General features: G+C 58.2%; 2 protein-coding genes across 2 annotated transcripts; both read left to right on the top strand.

Annotated features, from left to right (window-relative positions):
- The first annotated feature begins 11,260 nt into the window (after positions 1–11,260).
- On the top strand, positions 11,261–18,420 carry ZNF628 (zinc finger protein 628). The gene is made up of 2 exons (XM_082677931.1): positions 11,261–11,391; positions 15,156–18,420. Exon 2 carries the CDS (start codon positions 15,161–15,163, stop codon positions 18,332–18,334), a length of 3,174 nt encoding a protein of 1,057 aa, XP_082534057.1. The 5' UTR covers positions 11,261–11,391; positions 15,156–15,160; the 3' UTR covers positions 18,335–18,420.
- Positions 18,421–19,223: 803 nt separating this feature from the next.
- Positions 19,224–22,147, top strand: NAT14 (N-acetyltransferase 14 (putative)). Its single transcript, XM_082677472.1, has 3 exons — positions 19,224–19,274; positions 19,670–19,785; positions 20,663–22,147. Exons 2-3 carry the CDS (start codon positions 19,714–19,716, stop codon positions 21,209–21,211), a joined length of 621 nt encoding a protein of 206 aa, XP_082533598.1. The 5' UTR covers positions 19,224–19,274; positions 19,670–19,713; the 3' UTR covers positions 21,212–22,147.
- Positions 22,148–22,384: the final 237 nt, after the last annotated feature.

Below are 22,384 nucleotides of genomic sequence, written 5' to 3'. Positions count from 1 at the left end.
AGGCCAGGAGCAGAGTCAACCGCAGCGATAGCAGTGATTAGCGTGGAGGAGCCATGATTGCAGGCTAGTGGAGGGGCGGTGGGAGGCTTGGGTGCTGGCTGGGAAGGAGGGGAGGTGGCCCCCAGGGGGCATGCCGGGAGCCCCCGCTGTGGGCAGACATCCCACATCCATCCACCCACCTCCAGACCCACTTGCCCGTGCCTCCTTGCCTCCCTCTGCTCCAGGCCTGGCGTCCCAGGGAAACAGCCTCAGAGAGCAGCTTGCCAGTGCCCGAGGTCTTCCAGCCTGCAGGAGGGGCTGGCTTCGGGGGGGGAGGGTTGACCCCCAAGCCCTGCGTTTCATCTCATACCCGAGCTTCTGAGTGAGCAGGGGAGGGGGGGGACACCTGTGGTATGGGCCTCGCTGCTCAGGTGGGTGACATGGGTGACAGCCAGGCTGTGGCAGGAGCGGAAAAGAAAACATGGGCATGGTTCCCCCCAAGGCATTTCACTGGGGGACTTGGGGGCCCTTGTGTTTCCGGGGGGCTGGGACGTGGCAGGGAGGAGGGGCTGGCTCCTGGGGCTGGGAGTGGGGTCCTCTTGCCTCTGGAGGGTGTTGGCCAGAGTGGGGGAACCTGGTCTCCGCTGGTGCGGGAAGGAGGGAGTGTCTCAGTGTTTGCTCTGAGAAGACTGCATTGGGGGTTTGTGTCGGGAGGTATATGAGCGTCCTGCGGATGCCCTAACACATTGTCGCAAACCTAGTGGCTTAAAACCATGCACAGGGTCTTCCCTGGTGGCACAGTGTTTAAGAATCCAGCTGCCAGTGCAGGGGAAACAGGTTCGAGCCCTGGTCCGGGAAGATCCCACTTGCCTGTGCGCCACAACTACTGAGCCTGCGCTCTAGAGCCCACGAGCCACAACTACTGAAGCCCACACGCCTAGAGCCCATGCGCTGCAAAGAGAAGCCACCGCAATGAGAAGCCTGTGCACCACAATGAAGTGTAGCCCCTGCTCGCCGCAACTAGAGAAAACCTGCGCACGGCAACAAAGACCCAGTGCAGCCATAAATAAATAAATAAATAAATTTTTAAAAACCCCAAAACCATGCACAGGGACTCTCTCGCAGTTCTGGGGATCAGAAGTCCAAGATGGGTCCCACGGGCTAAAGTCAAGGTGTTGCTTCTGGCAGCTCTAAAGGGAATCTGTTCCCATGCCTTTTCTGGCTTCTAGAGGTCTCCCAAATTCCTTGCCTTGTGGCCCCCTCCTCCGTCTTTAAAGTGCATCGCCCTGCCCTCTGCCTCTATTGCCCCATCTCCTTCTGGCCCCGACCCTCCTGTCTCCCTCTTATAAGGACTCACTGCATAATCCAGGATCATCTCCCCCTCTGAAGATCCTTAACTCCACCACACCTACAAAGTCCCTTTCGCCCCAAGTCGCACAGTTGCAGGTTCTGCAGGTTAGGACGTCGGCGTCTTTGAGGCGGGGCACAGAGGGAGAGGCTTGGCCCCAGTGATGGCTCCTCCCGGGCTCCCCTCAAGGCCACGTTAACTGGGCCAGTGGTTGCAGCCACTGAGGCTGAGCCTGGGGCTGCCTCCGGCGCCCCCAGCACGCAGGCAGGGAGAGAGACACAGAACAGCGAGAGCTTCCCCCAGGGTTCCCCAGTGCCTGACATGCTGCACCTCGGTGAGGCCGCCTGCCCCTGGGCACTCACAGGAAGGCATCAGTGTCCCTATTTCCCGAAGGAGAAACTGAGGTCCGGGCACACAGTCACCCAAAGTCACAGGCAGCTGTGCTGGGGGATTTAACCCACATGGGGGAAAAAACCCTTAGGAGGGAAACTAAGAACTTTGTAAAAGCTCTCATAGTTGTTAAATACTAAAGTATATTATTTCTAAGATCTATTATAAATAACCTTTTTGTCCTCCAAATGACCTTGATAAAATTATCAGCAGCAAATTATAAAAGACTCTGGCTCAAGAAGAGAATATACATAGGAGTCCTTCCTCCCACCCCCGGCCAGGCGGCTTGTGGGATCTTAGTTCCCTGACCAGGGATTGAACCTGCACCCTCAGCAGTGAAAGCGCGAAGTCTTAATCACTGGACCGCCAGGGAATTCCCAACATAGGAGTCCTTTTGTTTATATATATATATATATATATTTTGTTTGTTTGTTTGTTTGTTTGGCTGCACCAGGTCTTAGTTGCGGCATGCAGCATCTAGGTCCTTGACCAGGGATCGAACCCGGGCCCCCTTCATTGGGAGCGCAGATATTTAGCCACTTCCACCAGGGAAGTCCCAAGGAGTCCTTTTGAAATGAGAGCTATCAAATGTGATATAGTGTAATGTTAGGGAATAATTTTAAAAAAAACAAAACAAAATTCCTTGCCACCACTTGGGAGATCCTGTGTCCTGATTCCATCTTCCATTACCTCACTGGTAAAACTGGGATAAGAAGGTAGCGCAGAGGGGAAATTCTCCAAGCTCACACAGCGAGGAAGTGGCAAGGCCGGGGTCTGAACTTGAGATAGCATAGGCCCGAGATCAGGCCTTTGCTTCCCAGACCCGCGCACCATTCAGCAATGCCAAAGGCAGCATCGGCACAGCGGTGGCATCCCGGTGGGCAGTGGCCGTGGCAGAGGCCCAGCCAGGTGCAGGGCTAAGGGTGGGGACCACCAGGCAGAGGTTGCCAGAGGTCCAGTCCCTTGGGAGTGTATTGTGAGCTGCAATCAGTGAGGCCAGTAGCAGCGGGTGGACCAGACGTCAAGGACCACCCATGCGCCTCACCACAGCTGAGGACAGGGCAGCGTGGACACAGGTGTGGGGACGTGACGGGCCCCCTGTGCTCCGCCCCCGGCCCCTGTGACTCTCCGTCTGTCTGTGACTCTCACCAGATCTGGTGTTGTCTCTCCGTCCCCCTTGCTCTCTCCTCCTCTGCCCCCTGGCTCTCCTGCCCCTCGCTGGGTTGTCTGCAGCCCTCTCCTCTTCACTGTGTCTCTGATGACGCCTCCCACCACTCGTGTGCTTCTGGCTTCTCTCACCGTCTCTGTCCCTTTCACCACCTCTCGAGTGTCTCTCAGACTTTGACTGCCTCTCTGTCTTGGTCTGGGCAGACTCGTGTGTGTGTGTGTGACCGTGTGTCCCCTGGACATACGTGTAGTGTTGTGGGTTGGCATGGAAGGTTTCCTGTCCTGTTGCTCTCAGGCCCAGAGGGGAGGGCCCAGGGTCCCTTGGCAAGAGGCTAGGAGGGAGGTCTCTGGAGGATTGGAGGTCAGGACAGGCAGGGGGCCACCCCTGCATGGCTGGGGCATGACCTTTGCTAACCCAGCTCCAGGAGTGGGCTCATCCAAGCCATCAGAAGCCAAGGGCAACATCTGCTGGCCAGCTCTGTCCCACCGCCAGACCAGCCTGGAATACACTGGGGGCCACCGGCCGGCCGGCAGGGTCTGGCCTGGGGATGTTCCACCAGGGGGCGCCAACGTCCCAGGCTGGTGCTGGGACTCCCCGCTGGAGTGTCCTCAAGGTGTGGCCCCCACTTTTGAGCCCTTCTCCCCCTGTTTTCGATCTTGATAAGAGTTGCTCACAGGTCAGGGCTGGCTTCATCTGATGTTTGTTGAGGACCTGCACTTGCAGGTATGAGAAGGTATTCACAGGCTCCTTTCTCCTATCCCAGCCCTTGGAATTGGGGGTAGGTGGGGCGCATGTAATCATTCAACAAACATTTATGGGGACTTCCCTGGTGGTCCAGCGGTTACAACTCTGCGCTCCCAATGCAGGGGGTCGGGGTTAGATCCCTGGTCAAGGAACTAGATCCCGCGTGCCGCAACTAAAAGATGCCGCATGCCACAACTAAAAAAAAAATAAGAGATCCTACATGCCGCAACGAAAGATCCCGCTCGCTCAAGGAAGATCCTGCGTGCCGCAACTAAGGCCCAGCGCAGCCAAATGAATAAATTTTTTTTTAAAAAAAGCATTTATGGAGCACCTGCTGTGTGCAGAAGCTGCGGATGCAGTGGTGAGCAAGACAAGCACCGTCTGTCCCTGTAGGAGTCTGGGAGGGAGACGTCTGTAAACAAGAAATTATGGTTCTGGATGTGCTGTGAGGATGCTGAGACTGGACAGTAAGTTGGAGGCCGGATGGGGCAGGGGTGCTACTTCAGTTGGAGAGGCCCTCTTTGAGAAGGTTATAATTGTCTTGCAACCTTAATGGAAGAGCTAGCAGCCAGGAGCTTCCCAGTCAGAGGGCACAGCAGGTGCAACGGCCCTGAGGCAGGAGCAAGCTTGAAGGGAGTGAGAGAGGGAGAGCGATGAGAGGAGGTGAAGTCAGAGAAGTGGATGGGGGCCAGACCCGCGGGGCTTTGTAGGCTAGGCAGAAGTTGGGTTATGAGAGCAAGAGTGATGGGGAGCCATGGAGGGTTTGGGACAGAGGTAGTTCCCGGAGCTCAGGGCCCTGCCCCAAACCTCCTTTGCAGGCCTCGCTGACCCTGCCCCTACATCCCTCTCCAGTGTGTGTGTGGGGGAAACTGAGGTGACAGGGCCAGGCTGGGAGCCCAAACAAGGCTTGTCCCTCCTTGCCTCCACCCTGCTATGCTGCAGCACTCTCTTCACCCAGTCCAAGAGGGACTTTGTTCCCCATAAAATTTATTGTAAAAATGTACAGGTGGCAGGTTCCTCGTGTCCCCAGCCCATAACTCAGAGGGGCCAACACTGTCGTATTTGTCTTACATCTTTTCTTCTGAGAAGAGTGATGGACTGAATTGTGTCTTCCCAAACTCATGTGTTGAAGTCCTAACCACCATACCTCAGAATGTGACTGTATTCACAGATAAGGTCTTTAAAGAGGTAATTAAATTAAAATGAGGTCAGTAGAGTGAGCCCTACTCCTATATGACTAGTGTCCCTACAAGAAGAGGAAATTTGGACACAGACAGGTGCAGAGGGGAGACCATGTGAGGACACAGGGAGAAGGTGGCCATCTGCAAGCCAAGAAGAGAGGCCTCAGGAGAAACCAACCCTGCTAACACCTTGATCTTGGACTTCCAGCCTCCAGAATAGTGAGAAAATAACTTTACGTTGTTTAAGCCACCCAGCCTGTGGCACTTTGTTATGGCAGCCCAAGCAAACCAACACAAGAAGTGTATTTGTTATCTGTGCTGCATAACAAATTACCACAAACACAGTGGTGTAAAACAACGTGCATTAATTTTCTCACAGTCCCCGTGGGTCAGGAGTCCAGGCACCACAGCTGAGCTGGGTCCTTAGCTCAGGGTTTCACAAGGCTGCAATCAAGGTGCAGGCTGAGGTCAGGGTCCTCTTCCAAGCTCGCATGGCAGAATTCATTTCCTTGCATCTGTAGAACCCTTGGAGGCTGGTGTCTTCAAGGCCAGCAGGAGAATCACTGATATTCCACTGCTCTGACCTCTAGACCCAGCTTTAAAGATCTTGCCTGATTTGATCAGGCCCACCCAGGAAAATCTTCTTGTATTAGTCAGGGTTCTCCAGAGAAACAGAACCAATAGGCTCTATCTTTATCTATCTATTTATCTATCAGTCTATCTAGAGAGATTATATATATTACATATAGAAAGAAATCTAGGAAATTCCCTGGTGGTCCAGTGGTTAGGACTCCGCGCTTTCACTGCTGAGGGCCTGGGTTCCATTCCTGGTTGGGGAATTAAGATCCCGCCTGCCACGCAGCCAAAAAAACAAAAAACAAACAGAGGGGTCTGTTTTCCCCACACAGATGGGACCCTGTGAACTGTCCTCCTCCAGGGAGTCTGCCCTAGTTTCCCCCCAGGCTGGGTGAGGGGTCTCCTCTGGCTCCCATGCCCTGGGCAGCCTCCATGGGCTTCTGACGTGCATGTGAGACTCGCTAGATAGGACTTGGTTGGAGCTGGACCCTGGGGCTGGAGACCCCGGCCTTGCCCCCAGTTAAGTCCCTTCCTGGTTGCAGGAATCACTTCCAGCTCTGTGCCTGGCCAAGAACCTTCAGAGAGCCTTTATTTACTGCCCCGCCAACCCCAGTGAACTGAGGATGATGCCCCTTCCATGTGGAGAGGCCTGGCAGGGCAGGGCAGGCTCGGGCACCCCATGAGAACCCCTAGAGATGCTGGAAAGGAGCATCCTCAGTCTGTGGGAGGCACAGCCTGGCCCCTTGTTTCCTTCTTCCTGGGACAGCTGACAGCTGTGACTTGGGGACTTCTCTTGCCTGCCCCCTACCCTCCCCCACACTTAAAGTGTATCTCTGCTCTTTTTACTCCACTTATGTGAAAAAGGATATTTTATTTTATTTTTTATTTATTTTTTTATTGGAGTAGAGTTGCGTTACACTGCTGTGTCCGTTGCTGCTGTACAGCACAGTGAATCAGCCAGACGTATACATATATCCCCTCTTTTCTGGATTTCCTTCCCATTTAGGTCACCACAGAGCACTGAGTACAGTTCCCTGTGCTCTACAGTAGGTTCTCATTAGTTCTCTATTTTATACATAGTAGTGTGTATATGTCAGTCCCAGTCTCCCAGTTCATCCCACCACCACACCCCACTTTCCCCCTTGTTATCCATACGTTTGTTCTCTACGTCTGTAGGATATTTTATTTTTAGTCTCTGGCCTTGGGAGTCCTGTTTGCCCCAGCCACCTCCTCTGGGGGGTTGGGTGAGGGCTGCTCCAGGGAGAGGTGTCCCCAACCCCAATCCTCTCTTCTCCAGTGAGTGCAGGCTGTGCTGTCACCAAGGTGTTGGACTGAGTGGCCAAAACCAGAATCGAATGTCCACACAGCAGGACAACCCCCACTTCTAGAGGGAAGGGGGGCTGGCCGAAAGGCTCAGGTGTCTGGGGTCCAGGAGCACTGGTGGGGGCACGGTGAGTGGGACCCGAGCCCCCTCCACACTCTGTAATCAGAGTGGGCAGGGCCCAGACTCTGGTCCTGGATGAGCCACTTTGGAGCTGGAGTGCCCCAGAAGCCTGGCACACGTCCCCCACTACCTGGAGTGTGGCTGGTAGGGATGGGTGAGGGAGAGTGGAGAAGAGGGAAGGGCCAGGCTCCCCAATTCCTACCAGGGTTTCTCCTCTCCTTCGACTACTTCCTTGGGATGGGGGTGCAGACCTTGCCAATCCTTTTGGCTGGGTTGGGGGTAAATGCAGAGACACCCCCACGTGCACACAGGGCTTGTGGGACGTGAGTGACAACCTTGGGCCCAGGGAAGTGCTGGGTAGGTAGTCTTGGCCACCTTCAAAGACTGCAGTGCCCACTCCCATCCCTGTCCCCCATGGGAAGAATGGTTCACCTGGCTGGCAAGGCAGGGGGCTCAGAGGGACTGGGGCTGGATGGGATGCCTGATCTAGTGGGAGGGGTTGGGAAAAGTACCTGGGGCGGGGTGTTGTTGGCCAGAAATAAGAATGCCTGGGGGGACTTCCCTGCCAGTCCAGTGGTTAAGACTCTGCGCTTCCACTGCTGGGGGCGTGGGTTCAATCCCTGGTGTTTGATCCCCGATCAGGGAACTAAGATCCCGCGTGCTGTGTGGTGCGGCCAAAAAAAAAGGATGCCTGGGGACTGGACAGGCGTATGTCCAGATGTTTGCTTAGTCCCACATCAAGCCTTCACCCACTGCCCCAGCTCTAGACATGCCCCCACGCCCATCTCTCCTGCTGTATTTTTTCTCTGAGACGCTTAGCAGCACATAGCATGGGATACGTGTTATTTATTTATTTTATTTATTTATTTTTAACATCTTTATTGGGGTATAATTGCTTTACAATGGTGTGTTAGTTCCTGCTTTATAACAAAGTGAATCAGCTATACATATACATATGATCCCATATCTCTTCCCTCTTGCTTCTCCCTCCCTCCCACCCTCCCTATCCCACCCGCCCAGGCGGTCACATAGCACTGAGCCGATATCCCTGTGCCATGCGGCTGCTTCCCACTAGCTATCTACCTTACGTTTGTTAGTGTGTATATGTCCATGACCCTCTCTCGCCCTGTCACAGCTCACCCTTCCCCCTCCCCATATCCTCAAGTCCGTTCTCCAGTAGGTCTGTGTCTTTATTCCTGTCTTACCCCTAGGTTCTTCATGACATTTTTTTTTCTTCTTAAATTCCATACATATGTGTTAGCATACGGTATTTGTCTTTTTGTTTCTGACTTACTTCACTCTGTATGACAGACTCTAGGTCTATCCACCTCATTACAAATAGCTCAATTTCGTTTCTTTTTATGGCTGAGTAATATTCCATTGTATATATGTGCCACATCTTCTTTATCCATTCATCCGATGATGGGCACTTAGGTTGTTTCCATCTCCGGGCTATTGTAAATAGAGCTGCAATGAACATTTTGGTACATGACTCTTTTTGAATTTTGCTCTTCTCAGGGTATATGCCCAGTAATGGGATTGCTGGGTCATATGGTAGTTCTATTTGTAGTTTTTTAAGGAACCTCCATACTGTTCTCCATAGTGGCTGAACCAATTCACATTCCCACCAGCAGTGCAAGAGTGTTCCCTTTTCTCCACATCCTCTCCAGCATTTATTGTTTCTAGATTTTTTGATGATGGCCATTCTGACTGGTGTGAGATGATATCTCATTGTAGTTTTTTGTTGTTGTTGTTGTTGTTGTTTTTTCATTGTAGTTTTGATTTGCATTTCTCTAATGATTAACGATGTTGAGCATTCTTTCATGTGTTTGTTGGCAGTCTGTATATCTTCTTTGGAGAAATGTCTATTTAGGTCTTCTGCCCATTTTTGGATTGGGTTGTTTGTTTTTTTGTTATTGAGCTGTATGAGCTGCTTGTAAATTTTGGAGATTAATCCTTTGTCAGTTGCTTCATTTGCAAATATTTTCTCCCATTCTGAGGGTTGTCTTTTTGTCTTGTTTATGGTTTCCTTTGCTGTGCAAAAGCTTTGAAGTTTCATTAGGTCCCATTTGTTTATTTTTGTTTTTATTTCCATTACTCTAGGAGGTGGGTCAGAAAGGATCTTGCTGTGATTTATGTCATAGAGTGTTCTGCCTGTGTTTTCCTCTAAGAGTTTGATAGTTTCTGGCCTTACATTTAGGTCTTTAATCCATTTTGAGCTTATTTTTGTGTATGGTGTTAGGGAGTGATCTAATCTCATACTTTTACATGTACCTGTCCAGTTTTCCCAGCACCACTTATTGAAGAGGCTGTCCTTTCTCCACTGTACATTCCTGCTACCTTTATCAAAGATATGGTGTCCATATGTGCGTGGGTTTATCTCTGGGCTTTCTATCCTGTTCCATTGATCTATCTTTCTGTGTGTGCGCATAGCATGGGATGCGTGTTATTTATTATGTCTTGTTTATTGCCACCCTTCACCCCCTGTAGATTTTGTAAACTCACTGGGACCGAACTTTTGTTGCCCCCTCCCAAGCCCCCGTTGCTATATCCCAGCTCCTAGGGCAAGATCTGGTGAGGGTCCTGGGTAAGGACTGAGAGTCTGGACACTACAGAATCTGGACTGGGTGCCTCTGATAACTTTCTATGATATCTGTGTCAGCTGCAGAGGACTCCACATACAAGGCTCCATGAGCGGTCCAGCTCAGGGATGGATGGGGGAACAACTCCTCTTCCCGGCCGTGTCCCTGGAAAGCCAGACACGGTGTTAGCGTCCCATCACTCACACCACAGGGCTGTCACTGCTGTCTTGAAAATGAGCCTGTCAAATCTGCACTTTTGTTTTCCTCCCCAAAGAGGCACCAGGCCCCGAGAGCGGGAGCCAGTTGCTCATAAGGGATCCTCCCTCCATCCCCAAGCCTCTGTTAGCGACCAGAGCCTGATGTGTTGCGGAGCCTTGGATACAGACCCCAGGGGGCAGGGCCTGCAGGTCTCTCCTCTTCCTAGCTTTCCCCTCTTTACTCCTTAACAGCTCAGAACTCTCCTCAGGTGTCCCTCCCCCACCCCACCCCCGCCCCGCCGCCCCCAGTGCCTCTGGCAGCTTCGTTTCTGGCAGGGGAGGTGAAAGCTGAAGTGAGAGGAACGTTTGGGCTGAGCTGGAAGCCAAGGGTTTTATATGCATGAATTCACTGCAGATTTCATAAAGACCCTGCCGGGCAGGGACAGGTCCAACAACTCAGATCACGCCTGAGTCCCAGCCTGCCTGGGGGCCTTGGGAAACTGTATGGGAGGCTGTAAAAATTCGCTCATTCAACAGAGTGCCGTCTGCTTCTGATTAAGCCCCTTGTTGGTTGTTGGGGACACCTGGGTGGCAAAGTCAGACCCCATCCGTCTGTCCTAGAACAGAGATGAGTGCCGCTGAGCATATAATGGGACCCCACCTAGCATAGGGGCTTTCCGGTAGTTGAGAAGGGACGCGGTAAGGGTAGCTGTCAGGCTGAAGAGGGTTGCCTTGGAATAGTGGTTCTCAACCAGGGGACCTGCAGCCAGGCCTGGAGACGGCTGTCATAACGTGTGGTGGAGGGGAGCCGGGTGGCGAGGAGGGCTGTTGGCCTCTAGTGGGTTAGGGTTAGGCCACTATGCTGCTAGCCACCCTACAAGGCACAAGACAGCCCCCACAGTAAAGAAAGACCCGCCCAAATGTCACCAGTGCCATGGTTGAGAAACTAGTTGGATGACTCGCAGAAAAGTCAGTTTGACTTAGAGGCCGCGGCTGGTGAGAGCTGAACATGGAAGGAGGGAGAGGGGATTCAGGACAGCCCCGTTTTCCCCTAAGCCCCCAGGCTGCGAAGGAGGCAGGGGTCCCTGGTGCCCTGGGCAGCCCCCTGCATAGCAGGGCCCAGTTTCCCCAACAGCCGCACTAGCGAGAATGCAACAGACGCCCGGGAACCGCAAGCACGTGGTACCTTTGCGGGGCAGGAAGCACTGCGGGCCTCAGTTTCCCCAACGGGGGAAAAAATGGGAGCCCCGAGGGCCTGGTCGTGGGGCCAGGCCAGGAGTGACCACATCCCTGGTGGGCGACGCCTGCTCGGGAACCGCGCCGCGGGAGAGGATTCTACCACAGACGAGAGGGAGTCGATGCTAATAAAGGGGAACGTGCGACCCTGCGTCCCAACCCAGCTTTCCCCGGCCTTAGGCCGACCCCCGCGACCGCCGCAAGGCCCGAGTGGTCGGGGTCCCGACAGTACTACAACTCCCAAGATGCCTCGCGCCGCCTGCGCCAGGAAGGGCCGCCACAGCCGGCGGCCAATGGGGGGTACGGAGGCGGGGCCTCTGCGCACGTGGCGTCCTGACGCACTGACGGCGACGTCGGGGTTTGTGTGCGCGAGAGGCCGCCGATAAAGGTTGGGTGCCTCGCGCCGGGGGCCGTTGGGAGGGAGCGTGCCCCCGCCCCCTCCCCGGCCCCCACTCCTACACCGCCGCTGCAGGGGCCCCGCCTTCCCATCGATCCCCGCGGGAAGGCCCTGGGTCTCCCCAGCTCATTCCCCGGTCGGGGCCGCAGGTGAGAGACCGGAGGGGAGGGGGTGGGGGAGGGACCGGAGGGCGGAGACGTTGGGGAAACGGCGAACGTGAAACCGGAAGGGATGCCTTAAAGGGAAGGGCGCTACTTCACCTCCGACTTTTGTCCGCCGGGCCGGCTTCGACTCTTTAAAGGGCAAGGGGCTGCTTTTTAAAGGGGCGGGGCAGGTTGTGCAGTTTATAAAGAGCTTCCCGCTTCCATCACCCCCCCGCCTCCCACCCCCCGAGAATAAATTGTCTCTTTAAAGGCCGGTGACAGTGTCCCAGGTACTGAAAGAAAAGCTTCTGAATCCTAGTGGCTTCAAAGCAGTCCCTAGTTTAGCTCAGAGAAGGTGAAGATGGTTGTGCAGGAGCAGGATCCTCTTAAAGGGGAAGTCGGGCCTGATTGGAAGGGTGTGGCCCGGCCTTTTGAAGAGGGTGCTGTTTACCAGATAAGATGGGTCCCGGCTCTTTCAGAGCACGGATGTCTCCTGTTTAAGGAATGCCGGCCTTCTGAAAGACACGTGCAGCTTCCTGGGATAGCCTCTTAAAAGGATTTGCTTATATTTTAAAGGGGACGCTCATCTTTTTAAAGGGAATCTTTACGGCTTGTGCAAAGGGATGCCCAGCTTTCTTTCATTCAAGATATGTTCACTGAGTACTCACTCAGTGCCAGATATTATTCTAGGCGCTGGGATGCAACAGTGAACAAGATGCCACTAGCATCTAGTGGACCGAGGCCGGGGATACTGCTAACCAACTTGCAATGCAGGAAACAGCCCCCTGTCCAGCTCCAATATCAACAGTGCTGATGCTGGGAAACTCTGATTATAAAGTAGGTTAGAAGGTGATAAGCCCTATGAAGAGAAAAAATAAGTCAAGGAAAGAGAATGCGGCATGCTGGGAGGGGTTGCAGAGTTAGGTAGGGTGGTCAGGGAATAATTCCCCAAGATGACATTTCAGCAAAGACTTGGAGGTGAGGGAGGGAGCTTACTGGATATTGGAGGAAAGAGGGTACTAGGCAGGGGCCTGTGTGGGCCCCCAGGTGGGAGTGGACATGCCTGACCCGGCCCTGTGACCATGGTGCTCTGAGGGTTGGAGAGGCTAGCAGGACAGTCAGGGAGGGAAGGAAGCCATAAGCCGTGGGAAGTCTGAAGGTTCTTGTAAGGGGTTCGTTTTCTGCTCTCAAATGGGAGCAGTGGAAGGCTTTAGCACAGAGGAATGAAATGGTCTGTCTGTGTTGGCAGTTTCCATTCAGCCTCTGTGTTGGGAACAGACTGGGGTTAGGAAGAGTAAGGGTGGAAACTAGGAGAGCTGTCAGAGGCTGTTGCAGTTGCCCAGGAGGGAGATGTTGGTGCCCTAGGAAAAGGTGGTAATGGGGGATTTGGTGGGAAGTGGCCAGATTCCAAGGATGCTCCTGCTCGAATAGGGGAATCGGCTGACAGACTGGTCATAGAGAGTGAGAGAAAAAGAGGAGGTGAGGATGCCCTGGGACTTTTGGCCTGAGCAAGAATAAAGGTGTTTTTGGAGATGGAGCAGACTGGGAGTGAAAGAGATATTTGTGGGGGACAGAGAGGGGAGAGAGCAGGAGCAAAAACTGGACTTAGGTTTTGGGCATGTTAAGTTTGAGTTGTCCATTAGGCATCCAAATGGCATAGTCTAGCAGGGGTGTAGGTTTCAAAGGACAGGTATCAAGTGGAGATCAATTTTGGAATTGTCCAATTTATAGATTGTGAAGTCCCAGGAGTGGGTGGGGGCTTCCAGGGAGAGTGTGGATACAGAATAGGAGGGTTGACAGAGCCCTGGACTCTCCTACATTCACAAGTAGGACTAGCACCCGAAACTGAGAAGGGTGGCAGGTGAGGAGCGCGGTATCCCAGAAGCCAAGGGGACTGGTTTAAGGAGAGAGAGAATAAGGCGTCCATTGACCACTGAGCAGAGACCACTGGCTTTAGCAACTAGGAGGCCATGAGTGGAGGGGGCTGGGGGAGGATCTGATTGACAGGGTTTGAGATGGGAAAGAGCATGTATTGATGGCACTTTTAAGTTGCTTTGCTGCAAGGAGACAGAGAGAAATGAGGCCATAGCTGGAGGAGGAAGTGGGGCGAAGGGTTTTTGTTTTTTTAAAGATGGGAGGGCTTCCCTGGTGGCACAGTGGTTAAGAATTCGCCTGCCAATGCAAGGGACATGGGTTCGAGCCCTGGTCCAGGAAGATCCCACATGCTGCGGAGCAACTAAGCCCATGTGCCACAACTACTGAGCCTGTGCTCTAGGGCCTGCGAGCCACAACTACTGAGCCTACGTGCCACAACTACTGAAGCCCACGCGCCTAGAGCCCGTGCTCCACAACAAGAGAAGGCACCGCAATGAGAGTACCGCACACCGCAACGAAGAGTAGCCCCTGCTCGCCACAACTAGAGAAAGCCCGTGCACAGCAATGAAGACCTAACGCAGCCAAAAAAATTTTTTTAAAAGTTACAAAGATGGGAGACCTGGCTTGTGGGTACACTGATGGGAACGGTCCAGGAGATGAGGAGAATCACTGTAGGTGGGAAGTCAGAGCCTTTAGGCCCAGAAGTAGGCAGGTGGGAGGGGGTAGTGCAGGGTTTCTCAACCTCAGCACCACTGGCATTTTGAACTGATTGTTCTTTGCTGTTTGGGGTTGGGGGTGGTGCTGTAGTGTGCATCGTAGGACGTTGAGCAGCATCCCTGGCCTCTGCCCACTAGATGCCAGGGGCACCTGCTCCTCCAGTCGACAGCCAGAGAACCAGAACAGTCTCCAGGCATTGCCACATGTCTGCTGGGGTGGAGGGCGTGGTGGTGGTGGTCGAGGGAGCTTCCACTGCCCCATTGAGAGCCACCAGTGTAGTTGTTGGAAGATGGGAATGTTCTCTTCTGGTTGCTTTTATTTTCTCAGCGACAAGATCAATGGCAGGGTCACCTGCTAAGAGCAAGAGGGGATAGGAGAGAGATTTGAGGCAAGTATCACCTGGTGGGGTGGGTGAGTGGACCAGAGAAATGCAGCAGGAGCAGTGCAGGGTGTTGGGGAGGGAGCTTTGAGATCCTTGGGCATGAATGCAAAAGGAGGCTGAGGCCAGCCAGTTTCCAGGCACCAGCAGCATCTGTGCTGTATAAGGGGGGCAGTGAGGGTGAGGATGAGGGGGTGGAGGATGCAGAGCCCACAGGATCAATGGGTGGTAGATATGGTTGAACCTAGGGGTTCTGGGTTAGGGTCCCAAGAGGGAGTGGCGGAGCAGGATGAGTGGCGGTGGAGAGCGGATGCTCACAGAGGCTTTGTCTGTAGTGAAAGGTTTGGGGGATGGCAGCGGAAGCGGGTATTGAGGCAGGATGGGGAGGAGGTCTTTAGAGGGACCAGAGGATCCAAAGCGCGTGCTAGAGACCCCAGCCTTCTTCAAAGACACTGCCTGTCTCTAGAGGGGCTGAACATAGCCGGAAAGGCAGCACCTGGCCTCATAAAGGCCACGTCCAGTGGTCCAGCCTCCTGGAGGAGATGGCTGGCATGGTGGTGGGGGGGGGTAACCAGCTCTTCCCAATTTGCCATAAGTTTCCCTTTTAGCACCCAAAGCCTTCCATCGTGGGAAGCCTCTCCAGCCAGAGCTGACCTGGACTCTAGGAAGCCGTAATCCTAAGGGATGTGTCCCGTGCCTCTTACAGGGCCAGCCCATGGGTTTGGGGTTGAGATAACCCGGTGTGTGGGCGGAGGTGGGGGGACCACCCGCCCTCGCCTGACCCAGAATCCCTCCTCAGGTGTGATGGTCGGCTCCCACGCGGACATGGCGCCGGCCTCTACCGCAGAGGGGGCCGGGGAAAAGCCGGGCCCCGCAGCTCCTGCCCCCACGGCCCAGTATGAGTGTGGGGAGTGCGGCAAGTCCTTCCGCTGGTCGTCCCGGCTCCTGCACCACCAGCGCACGCACACGGGCGAGCGTCCCTACAAGTGCCCCGACTGCCCCAAGGCCTTCAAGGGCTCCTCGGCCCTGCTTTACCACCAGCGGGGCCACACGGGCGAGCGGCCCTACCAGTGCCCCGACTGCCCCAAGGCCTTCAAGCGCTCGTCGCTGTTGCAGATCCACCGCAGTGTGCACACTGGCCTGCGGGCCTTCACCTGCGGCCAGTGCGGCCTGGCCTTCAAGTGGTCGTCCCACTACCAGTACCACCTGCGCCAGCACACGGGCGAGCGGCCCTACCCCTGCCCAGACTGCCCCAAGGCCTTCAAGAACTCGTCCAGCCTGCGGCGCCACCGGCATGTGCACACGGGTGAGCGGCCCTACACCTGCGGCGTGTGCGGCAAGAGCTTCACGCAGAGCACCAACCTGCGGCAGCACCAGCGCGTGCACACGGGCGAGCGGCCCTTCCGCTGCCCGCTCTGCCCCAAGACCTTCACACACTCGTCCAACCTGCTGCTGCACCAGCGCACCCACGGCAGCGCCGCCGCCCCCGCCGCGGGCGCCGCCCCCGCCCCTCCGCCGCGGGAGCCCGGCGGCAAGGTCTTGGTCTCAGAGGCCTACCTACAGCGGCCCCTCCAACCCCCCAGCCCGCCGGCGCCCCCGCCGCCCGCGCCCCCGCCCGTGGTGCCCGAGCTCTTTCTGGCCGCGGCCGAGACCACGGTGGAGCTGGTGTACCGCTGCGACGGCTGCGAGCTAGGCTTCGGTAGCGAGGAGTTGCTCTTGGAGCACCAGCCCTGTCCCGGGCCGGAGGCGCCGCCCCCGCCCGCGGACGCGCCCTCGGAGCCGCGGAAGGCCGACCCTCCCCCGCCGCCCTCACTGTCCCCGCCGTCCCCCCTGCCGCAGCCCCCTCCCGCCGCCTCTGCCCCTGGCTTCGCCTGCCTCCCCTGCGGGAAGTCCTTCCGGACGGTGGCCGGCCTCTCCCGCCACCAGCACAGCCACGGGGCGGCCGGCGGGCAGGCGTTCCGCTGCGGCAGCTGTGACGGCGCCTTCCCGCAGCTGGCCAGCCTCCTGGCGCACCAGCAGTGCCACGTGGAGGAGGCAGCGGCCGGGCGCCCGCCCCCCCAGGCCGAGGCTGCCGAAGTCACCTGTCCCCAGGAGCCGCTCGCCCCCGTCCCCGCCCCGCCCGCTCCCGCGCCCGCCCCGGCTTCCGCGGAGCGACCCTACAAATGCGGCGAGTGCGGCAAGGCCTTCAAGGGCTCATCGGGGCTGCGCTACCACCTGCGGGACCACACGGGCGAACGGCCCTACCAGTGCGGCGAGTGTGGCAAGGCCTTCAAGCGCTCGTCGCTGCTGGCCATCCACCAGCGCGTGCACACCGGCCTACGGGCCTTCACCTGCGGCCAGTGCGGCCTTACCTTCAAGTGGTCGTCGCACTACCAGTACCACCTGCGGCTGCACTCGGGCGAGCGGCCCTACGCTTGCGGGGAGTGCGGCAAAGCCTTCCGCAACACGTCGTGCTTGCGGCGCCACCGGCACGTGCACACGGGCGAGCGGCCCCACTCCTGCGGCGTGTGCGGCAAGAGTTTCGCCCAGACCTCCAACCTGCGGCAGCACCAGCGCGTGCACACGGGCGAGCGGCCCTTCCGCTGCCCGCTCTGCCCCAAGACCTTCACACACTCGTCCAACCTGCTGCTGCACCAGCGCACGCACTCGGCCGAGCGCCCCTTTGCCTGCCCCATCTGCGGCCGCAGCTTTGTCATGGCCGCCTACCTGCAGCGGCACCTGAGGACGCATGCCCCGGCCAATGCCGCTTCTGGCCCCGCAGCCCCCGGCGCCGGCCCCCAGCCCCCTGCCCCACTGGCTGCCGCCCCAGCCCCGTCCGCCACCCAAGATGTCCACGTTCTACCCCACCTCCAGGCCACGCTCTCCCTAGAGGTGGCAGGAGTCACGGCCCAGGCCCCGCCCCCTGGCCCAGCAGCCCCCAACTCCCAGACGTTTCTCCTGGTGCAGACTGCTCAGGGCCTCCAGCTGATCCCCAGCAGCGTCCAGCCCCCCACACCCCCGCCTCCCCCCGCCCCCCCCAAGCTCATCTTGCTGCCCTCCTCCAGTACTGGTGGTGGGGGCAGCGGTGCAAGGCAGGGCCCACGGGCAGTGGGGAAAGCTGGGCAGGGGGCTGGAGTAGTCTGGCTGCCAGGCCCTGGGGGGCTAGGGGTGCAGGGAGGGAGCAACACCGGGGCCAGCGCGGGAGCGCAGAGCCTCATAGTTCTGCAGAATGTGGGGGCTGGGGAGGCAGGGCCACAGGAAGTGAGCGGGGTCCAGCTCCAACCCCTTCGGCCAGCCCCGGAACTGACCACGGTCCAGCTCCAGCCGGCCCCGGAGGTGACCACGGTCCAGCTCCAGCCGGCCCCAGAGGTGACCACGGTACAGCTCCAGCCGGCCCAGGAGGTGACCACGGTACAGCTCCAGCCTGTAACGGGTCAGCTGTCCAATTCCAGTGGGGGAGCCGTCACCACTGAGGCGCCTAATGTGCTGGTGGTTCAGAGTGGGGCAGCGGAGGAGTTGCTGGCGGACCCCGGCCCGGGGGAGCCCGGTGACGGTGAGGCCAGCACTGGTGTGGTCCAGGATGTGCTCTTTGAGACGCTGCAGACGGAGGAGGGGCTGCAGAGTGTCCTGGTGCTGAGCGGGGCTGATGGGGAGCAGACCCAGCTGTGTGTGCAGGAGGTAGAGACCTTACCCTCGGGGCTGGCTGAGCCGCCAACCCCTGGCCCAACGGGACAGAAACTGCTCATTATCCGCAGTGCCCCGGCCACCGAGCTGCTGGAGAATGGCAGCGTTGGGGGAGGCGCCGCTGCGCTGCAGCTTCTGGCCCCACCACCACCTGGCCCAGGCTCTGCTCCCGCGGGCGTCCCTGCGGCTCCTGCCTCCCAGATGGTACAAGTGGTCCCTGCAGGAGCTGCACCTGGGGGCATGACCCCACAGGGCCTACCCTCCATCCAGTTTGTCCAGACTCTGCCCGCAGTCCAGCTGGTGCACACGTTTTGAGTAGAACCACTGGTACCCCTTCCCGCCCCACACAGAGACCCCGACTCACTGTCAGCCTGGGCTGGGCTGAGCTGGGGGGAGGGGAACTGCAGGCTGGGCTTGCTAATAAAGACCAGAATCTCCGCTCCTGTGTTCTGTTTTATTTGTGGTTTGGGAGATCACTGTCATGGCCATAGCCACCACTTGGGAACTTGGAGTCTCATGTCTTGCTTCCTGGTTCGCAGGTGACTTGCTTTGCGTCTTGGGGCCAGCCACTTCTCCTATGTGGGCTCTGTTTATCCTTTTTAAAAAAGGGATGCAACGGTCACTATATGGGGGAGGCGTTGGAATCTAGAATCCTGGTTCTGCCACTTGTTCTCTGTAAGTCACCCCACCCCTCCTCTCACGGAAAAATGGGTGGGTGGGAATGCCCATTCCGAATGTCACTGAGAGCCGGGGTGGGTTGGTTTGGGGTGGGGCAGTTTGGGAGCCAGTGGGCTCAAGATGCTGACGCGGCCCCTCCCGCGAAGGCCCTGGAACCTAAGAGAACCACTGAGTTCACCGCCCCGCCCCCCACCCCCTGCGCTCAGGTTGCTTAGGAACCAGGGGACGTCGGGAAGCAAGCGTGCGTTCAGCGCGCGACCGGTAAGTACCGCTCCCCGCCCCCACCCCGCCGGGTCCCCCGCTGCCATCCCCAGCCCCTTCCCCCGCCAGCGTCCTACAGGCCCCCTTTCTCTGTTGCTCCTCCCCTTGCAGGGTTGCCGCTCCCCGCCTTCGTCCATTCCCAGCCCACGCCCAAACTCTCCCCCAACCCGCTGCCAGAAGGTTGGCAACAGTTGCTAAGGCCGAGAGCAGGCACCGCCCCGCCCCGAGTGCGCTAGTCTGACGTCACTTCCGCCGACGACCCCCTTCTCAACCCTGCTCCCCCCGCACCTTGTCAAAAGCGAAGCGACCCACAGAGGTGCTTGCAAGTCCTTGTTCCTGCGACAGACGCCGTTCGGGGGCGATTGGGGCAGAGAGACTCTGGGCACTGGGGGGTGGGGAGCGGGGTCCATTTTCTGCCCGTGGGGGTAGTTTCGCTCACCCCCAGGGCCGCCCCGGAACCTGGAAGGGAGCCCGGTGTTGGCAGGTGTTGGCGTGCACCGGGCATTTAGGCGTAGATCGCTGGACACCACTGGGGGCCGGGGGGGCACCCCGAGAGACTTTAGAAAGGTCGATGGGTTGACGGGGAAGCTTGTCCTGTCTCGGACCTCTCTTGGGACCTGACCTGGGACATACTGTTGCGTGATCCGCAGCTCTGGGGCGCTTTGGGGACGAGAGGTGCCCTCCTGACGCTGACCGGCTTGTTTTCGCCAGGTGCACGCCTGCTCCCTTGGGGGCGCGGGAGCCTGGGGGCTGCCATGGCCCCCAGCCACCTGTCGGTGCGGGAGATGAGGGAAGATGAGAAACCCTTAGTGCTGGAGATGCTGAAGGTGAGAGCGGGCAGGGGCGCCAGTGAGCCTGGGAGGGTGGGGTGGAGGGTACCAGTGAGGGGGGGCCGGGACACCAGTGAACCTGGGAGGGGACGGGGACACCTGTGAGCCTGGGAGGGGGCGGGGACAGAATGAGGGGATACCAATGAGCCTGGTGGGGCGGGGACACCAGTGAGTCTGGGGGAGGGTACCAGGGAGGGGGGGCCTGGACACCAGTGAGCCTGGGAGGGGGCGGGGACAGAATGAGGGGGCACCAATGAACATGGGGGTGGGGCGGGGACACACCACGGAGCCTGGGAGGGGGCAGGGGCGGCATTTTGAGTGGCTTCAGTCACCTTCCTGAGCCAGCCGTGACCCCCCGGCGAGCAGTCTTTTGCTGCTCCTAAGAGGGCCCTTGGGCCCTCCTCTCTCTTGTTCTTTCTCCCTACCCTGGGGATCAAAAAGGGTTTTCACCGCTGTAGGGCTGACACCCCAACTCCTTCCCTATCCTCCGCACTTCCAGTCTTCCCTACGCCCCAGCCTCCTGCTTTTCAAAGTAGAGCCCTTGGGCCTCAGCCTGGCACTCGAGGACGCCCCAGGCGCCCCTCCAGCTTTCTCTCTTGCTTGGGTCAGCTCCTCCATCCAGCCTCCCCTGAGGCCTGCCTCTCCACTGAAGTGGGAGCCCTCACAGTTCCTAATTCACTAGCTCACTCATTCAGAGCCCAGTGTGCCAGCCGTGTGGTCCTGGACCCTCCGCCACAGGCCTCAGCTCACTGCCTTCCTTTCTCCTCCGGCAACCCTGGCCCCGGATCCCTCCTGGGCAGGGCCTGCCTCCTCCCTGCCCCGTTCCTGCTGCCCACGGGAGCCCCCCCACTCTGACTGCTCCTCCTGCCTGCAGGCTGGTGTGAAGGACACAGAGAACCGCGTGGCCCTCCACGCCCTGACGCGGCCACCGGCCCTGCTCCTCCTGGCGGCAGCCAGCAGCGGCCTGCGCTTCGTCCTGGCCTCTTTCGCCCTGGCCCTCCTCCTGCCCGTGTTCCTGGCCGTGGCGGCCATGAAGCTGGGCCTGCGGGCCCGGTGGGGCTCGCTGCCCCCGCCGGGCGGGCTGGGGGGGCCCTGGGTGGCAGTGCGGGGCTCAGGGGATGTGTGCGGGGTCCTGGCCCTGGCCCCAGGCTCCAGCGCTGGAGACGGGGCCCGGGTCACCCGCCTCTCTGTGTCTCGCTGGCACCGCCGCCGAGGCGTGGGCAGGCGGCTGCTGGCCTTTGCCGAATCCCGGGCTCGAGCCTGGGCGGGCGGCATGGGGGAGCCCCGGGCCCGGCTAGTGGTCCCGGTGGCCGTGGCAGCGTGGGGCGTGGCCGGGATGCTTGAGGGCTGTGGCTACCAGGCCGAGGGGAGCTGGGGTTGCATGGGCTACACGCTGGTGAGGGAGTTCAGCAAGGAACTATGACGCCAGACCCTGGAGGAAGGAAAACCAGCGCTTAGTGAGCACCTACGGTGTGCAGACACTTTCACACCGTCCTTCCATGAATCCCCAGCCCACCCAGGGCCCAGAAACTGAGGCCTGCAGAGGGCAAGAGACCCCACCACAGCCTGACGTCTGTCTGTAATGTTTGAACTTCTCAGAGAGGTCGGCCCATCTAACCCCTGCCTCAGATTCTGTCTGCACTGAGAAGTCTCCCCATCTGCCTGTCTGTCAAGCCTGTGCCGTTTGTGCTATGAGCCTGGGAGAGACGTGGGGCAGGAGGAGAGGAGGCCGAGCAAGCCTGCCCCCCACCCCGACCAGGGTTAGGACTTAAGCAGGGGCACCCCAAACCGGGACAAGGCCCCCAGGGAATGGGGTGGGGCTTGATGCTGTGCTTGGAGTGGGTGAGGCTGCAGAGGCAGAGAGGGTGAGGGGCGCCTCTGCAGGGGAGGGTCGTCTGCCTGGAGAGCCCCAGGGGAGGGAGGGGGGTGGTGGGCACAGTGCTGCCCTCCCGGCCAGCCCCTCCCCGGGAAGGTGAGAGCCCAGAGGGGCAGGCAGACCCATCTGGTTTTTAACACCCGTTTGTTAATAAAGCCTGAAACTGCTGTGCGCCTGTCTCCCTCTCTCTGATGCCTTTTCCAGTCTGTCTCCGAGGCCCCCCTTCCGTCTGGCTCCTCCTTCCCCGAGGTTGACATTAATTGTTGGCAGCGGGGGTGCTGGACTGGGGGCAGGGGAGGCAATGAGCTCAAGGCAGCCCTGCTCCCTGCCAGCCCTCTGACTCAGGCTCCCCATTACCGAAGTTTTTCCGCCTCACAGCTGCTTAGTGCAGAGAGAGAGAGAGAGAGAGAGAGAGAGAGAGTGTGTGTGTGTGTGTGTGTGTGTGCGCGCGTGCGTGTGTGTAGTCGCCCTCCCCTACCCAAGCCTTGACCCTTGGTTCCCCAACCCCTGACCCCAGTTTCCTCGGGAGACACGCAAGTTCAACCACGGCTCCCTCAGACAGGAGGTTGGGGACTTTTGCGTGCAGATCCACCGGGGGGGATGGAGAGGGGAGTTTCTCTGTCTCTTTTCCCAATCCAGGAAGTTCTTCCTGGTGTCTGGCTGCAAGCCCTCTTGCTGCACCGGGAGCCCCACTTGTGCCAGGTCCCCAACCCCGGCATC

Source organism: Grampus griseus, assembly GCF_964374135.1.
Source record: "Grampus griseus genome assembly, chromosome: 19".
Lineage (NCBI taxonomy): Eukaryota > Metazoa > Chordata > Mammalia > Artiodactyla > Delphinidae > Grampus > Grampus griseus.
This window is presented reverse-complemented; position numbering and strand designations above follow the sequence as displayed.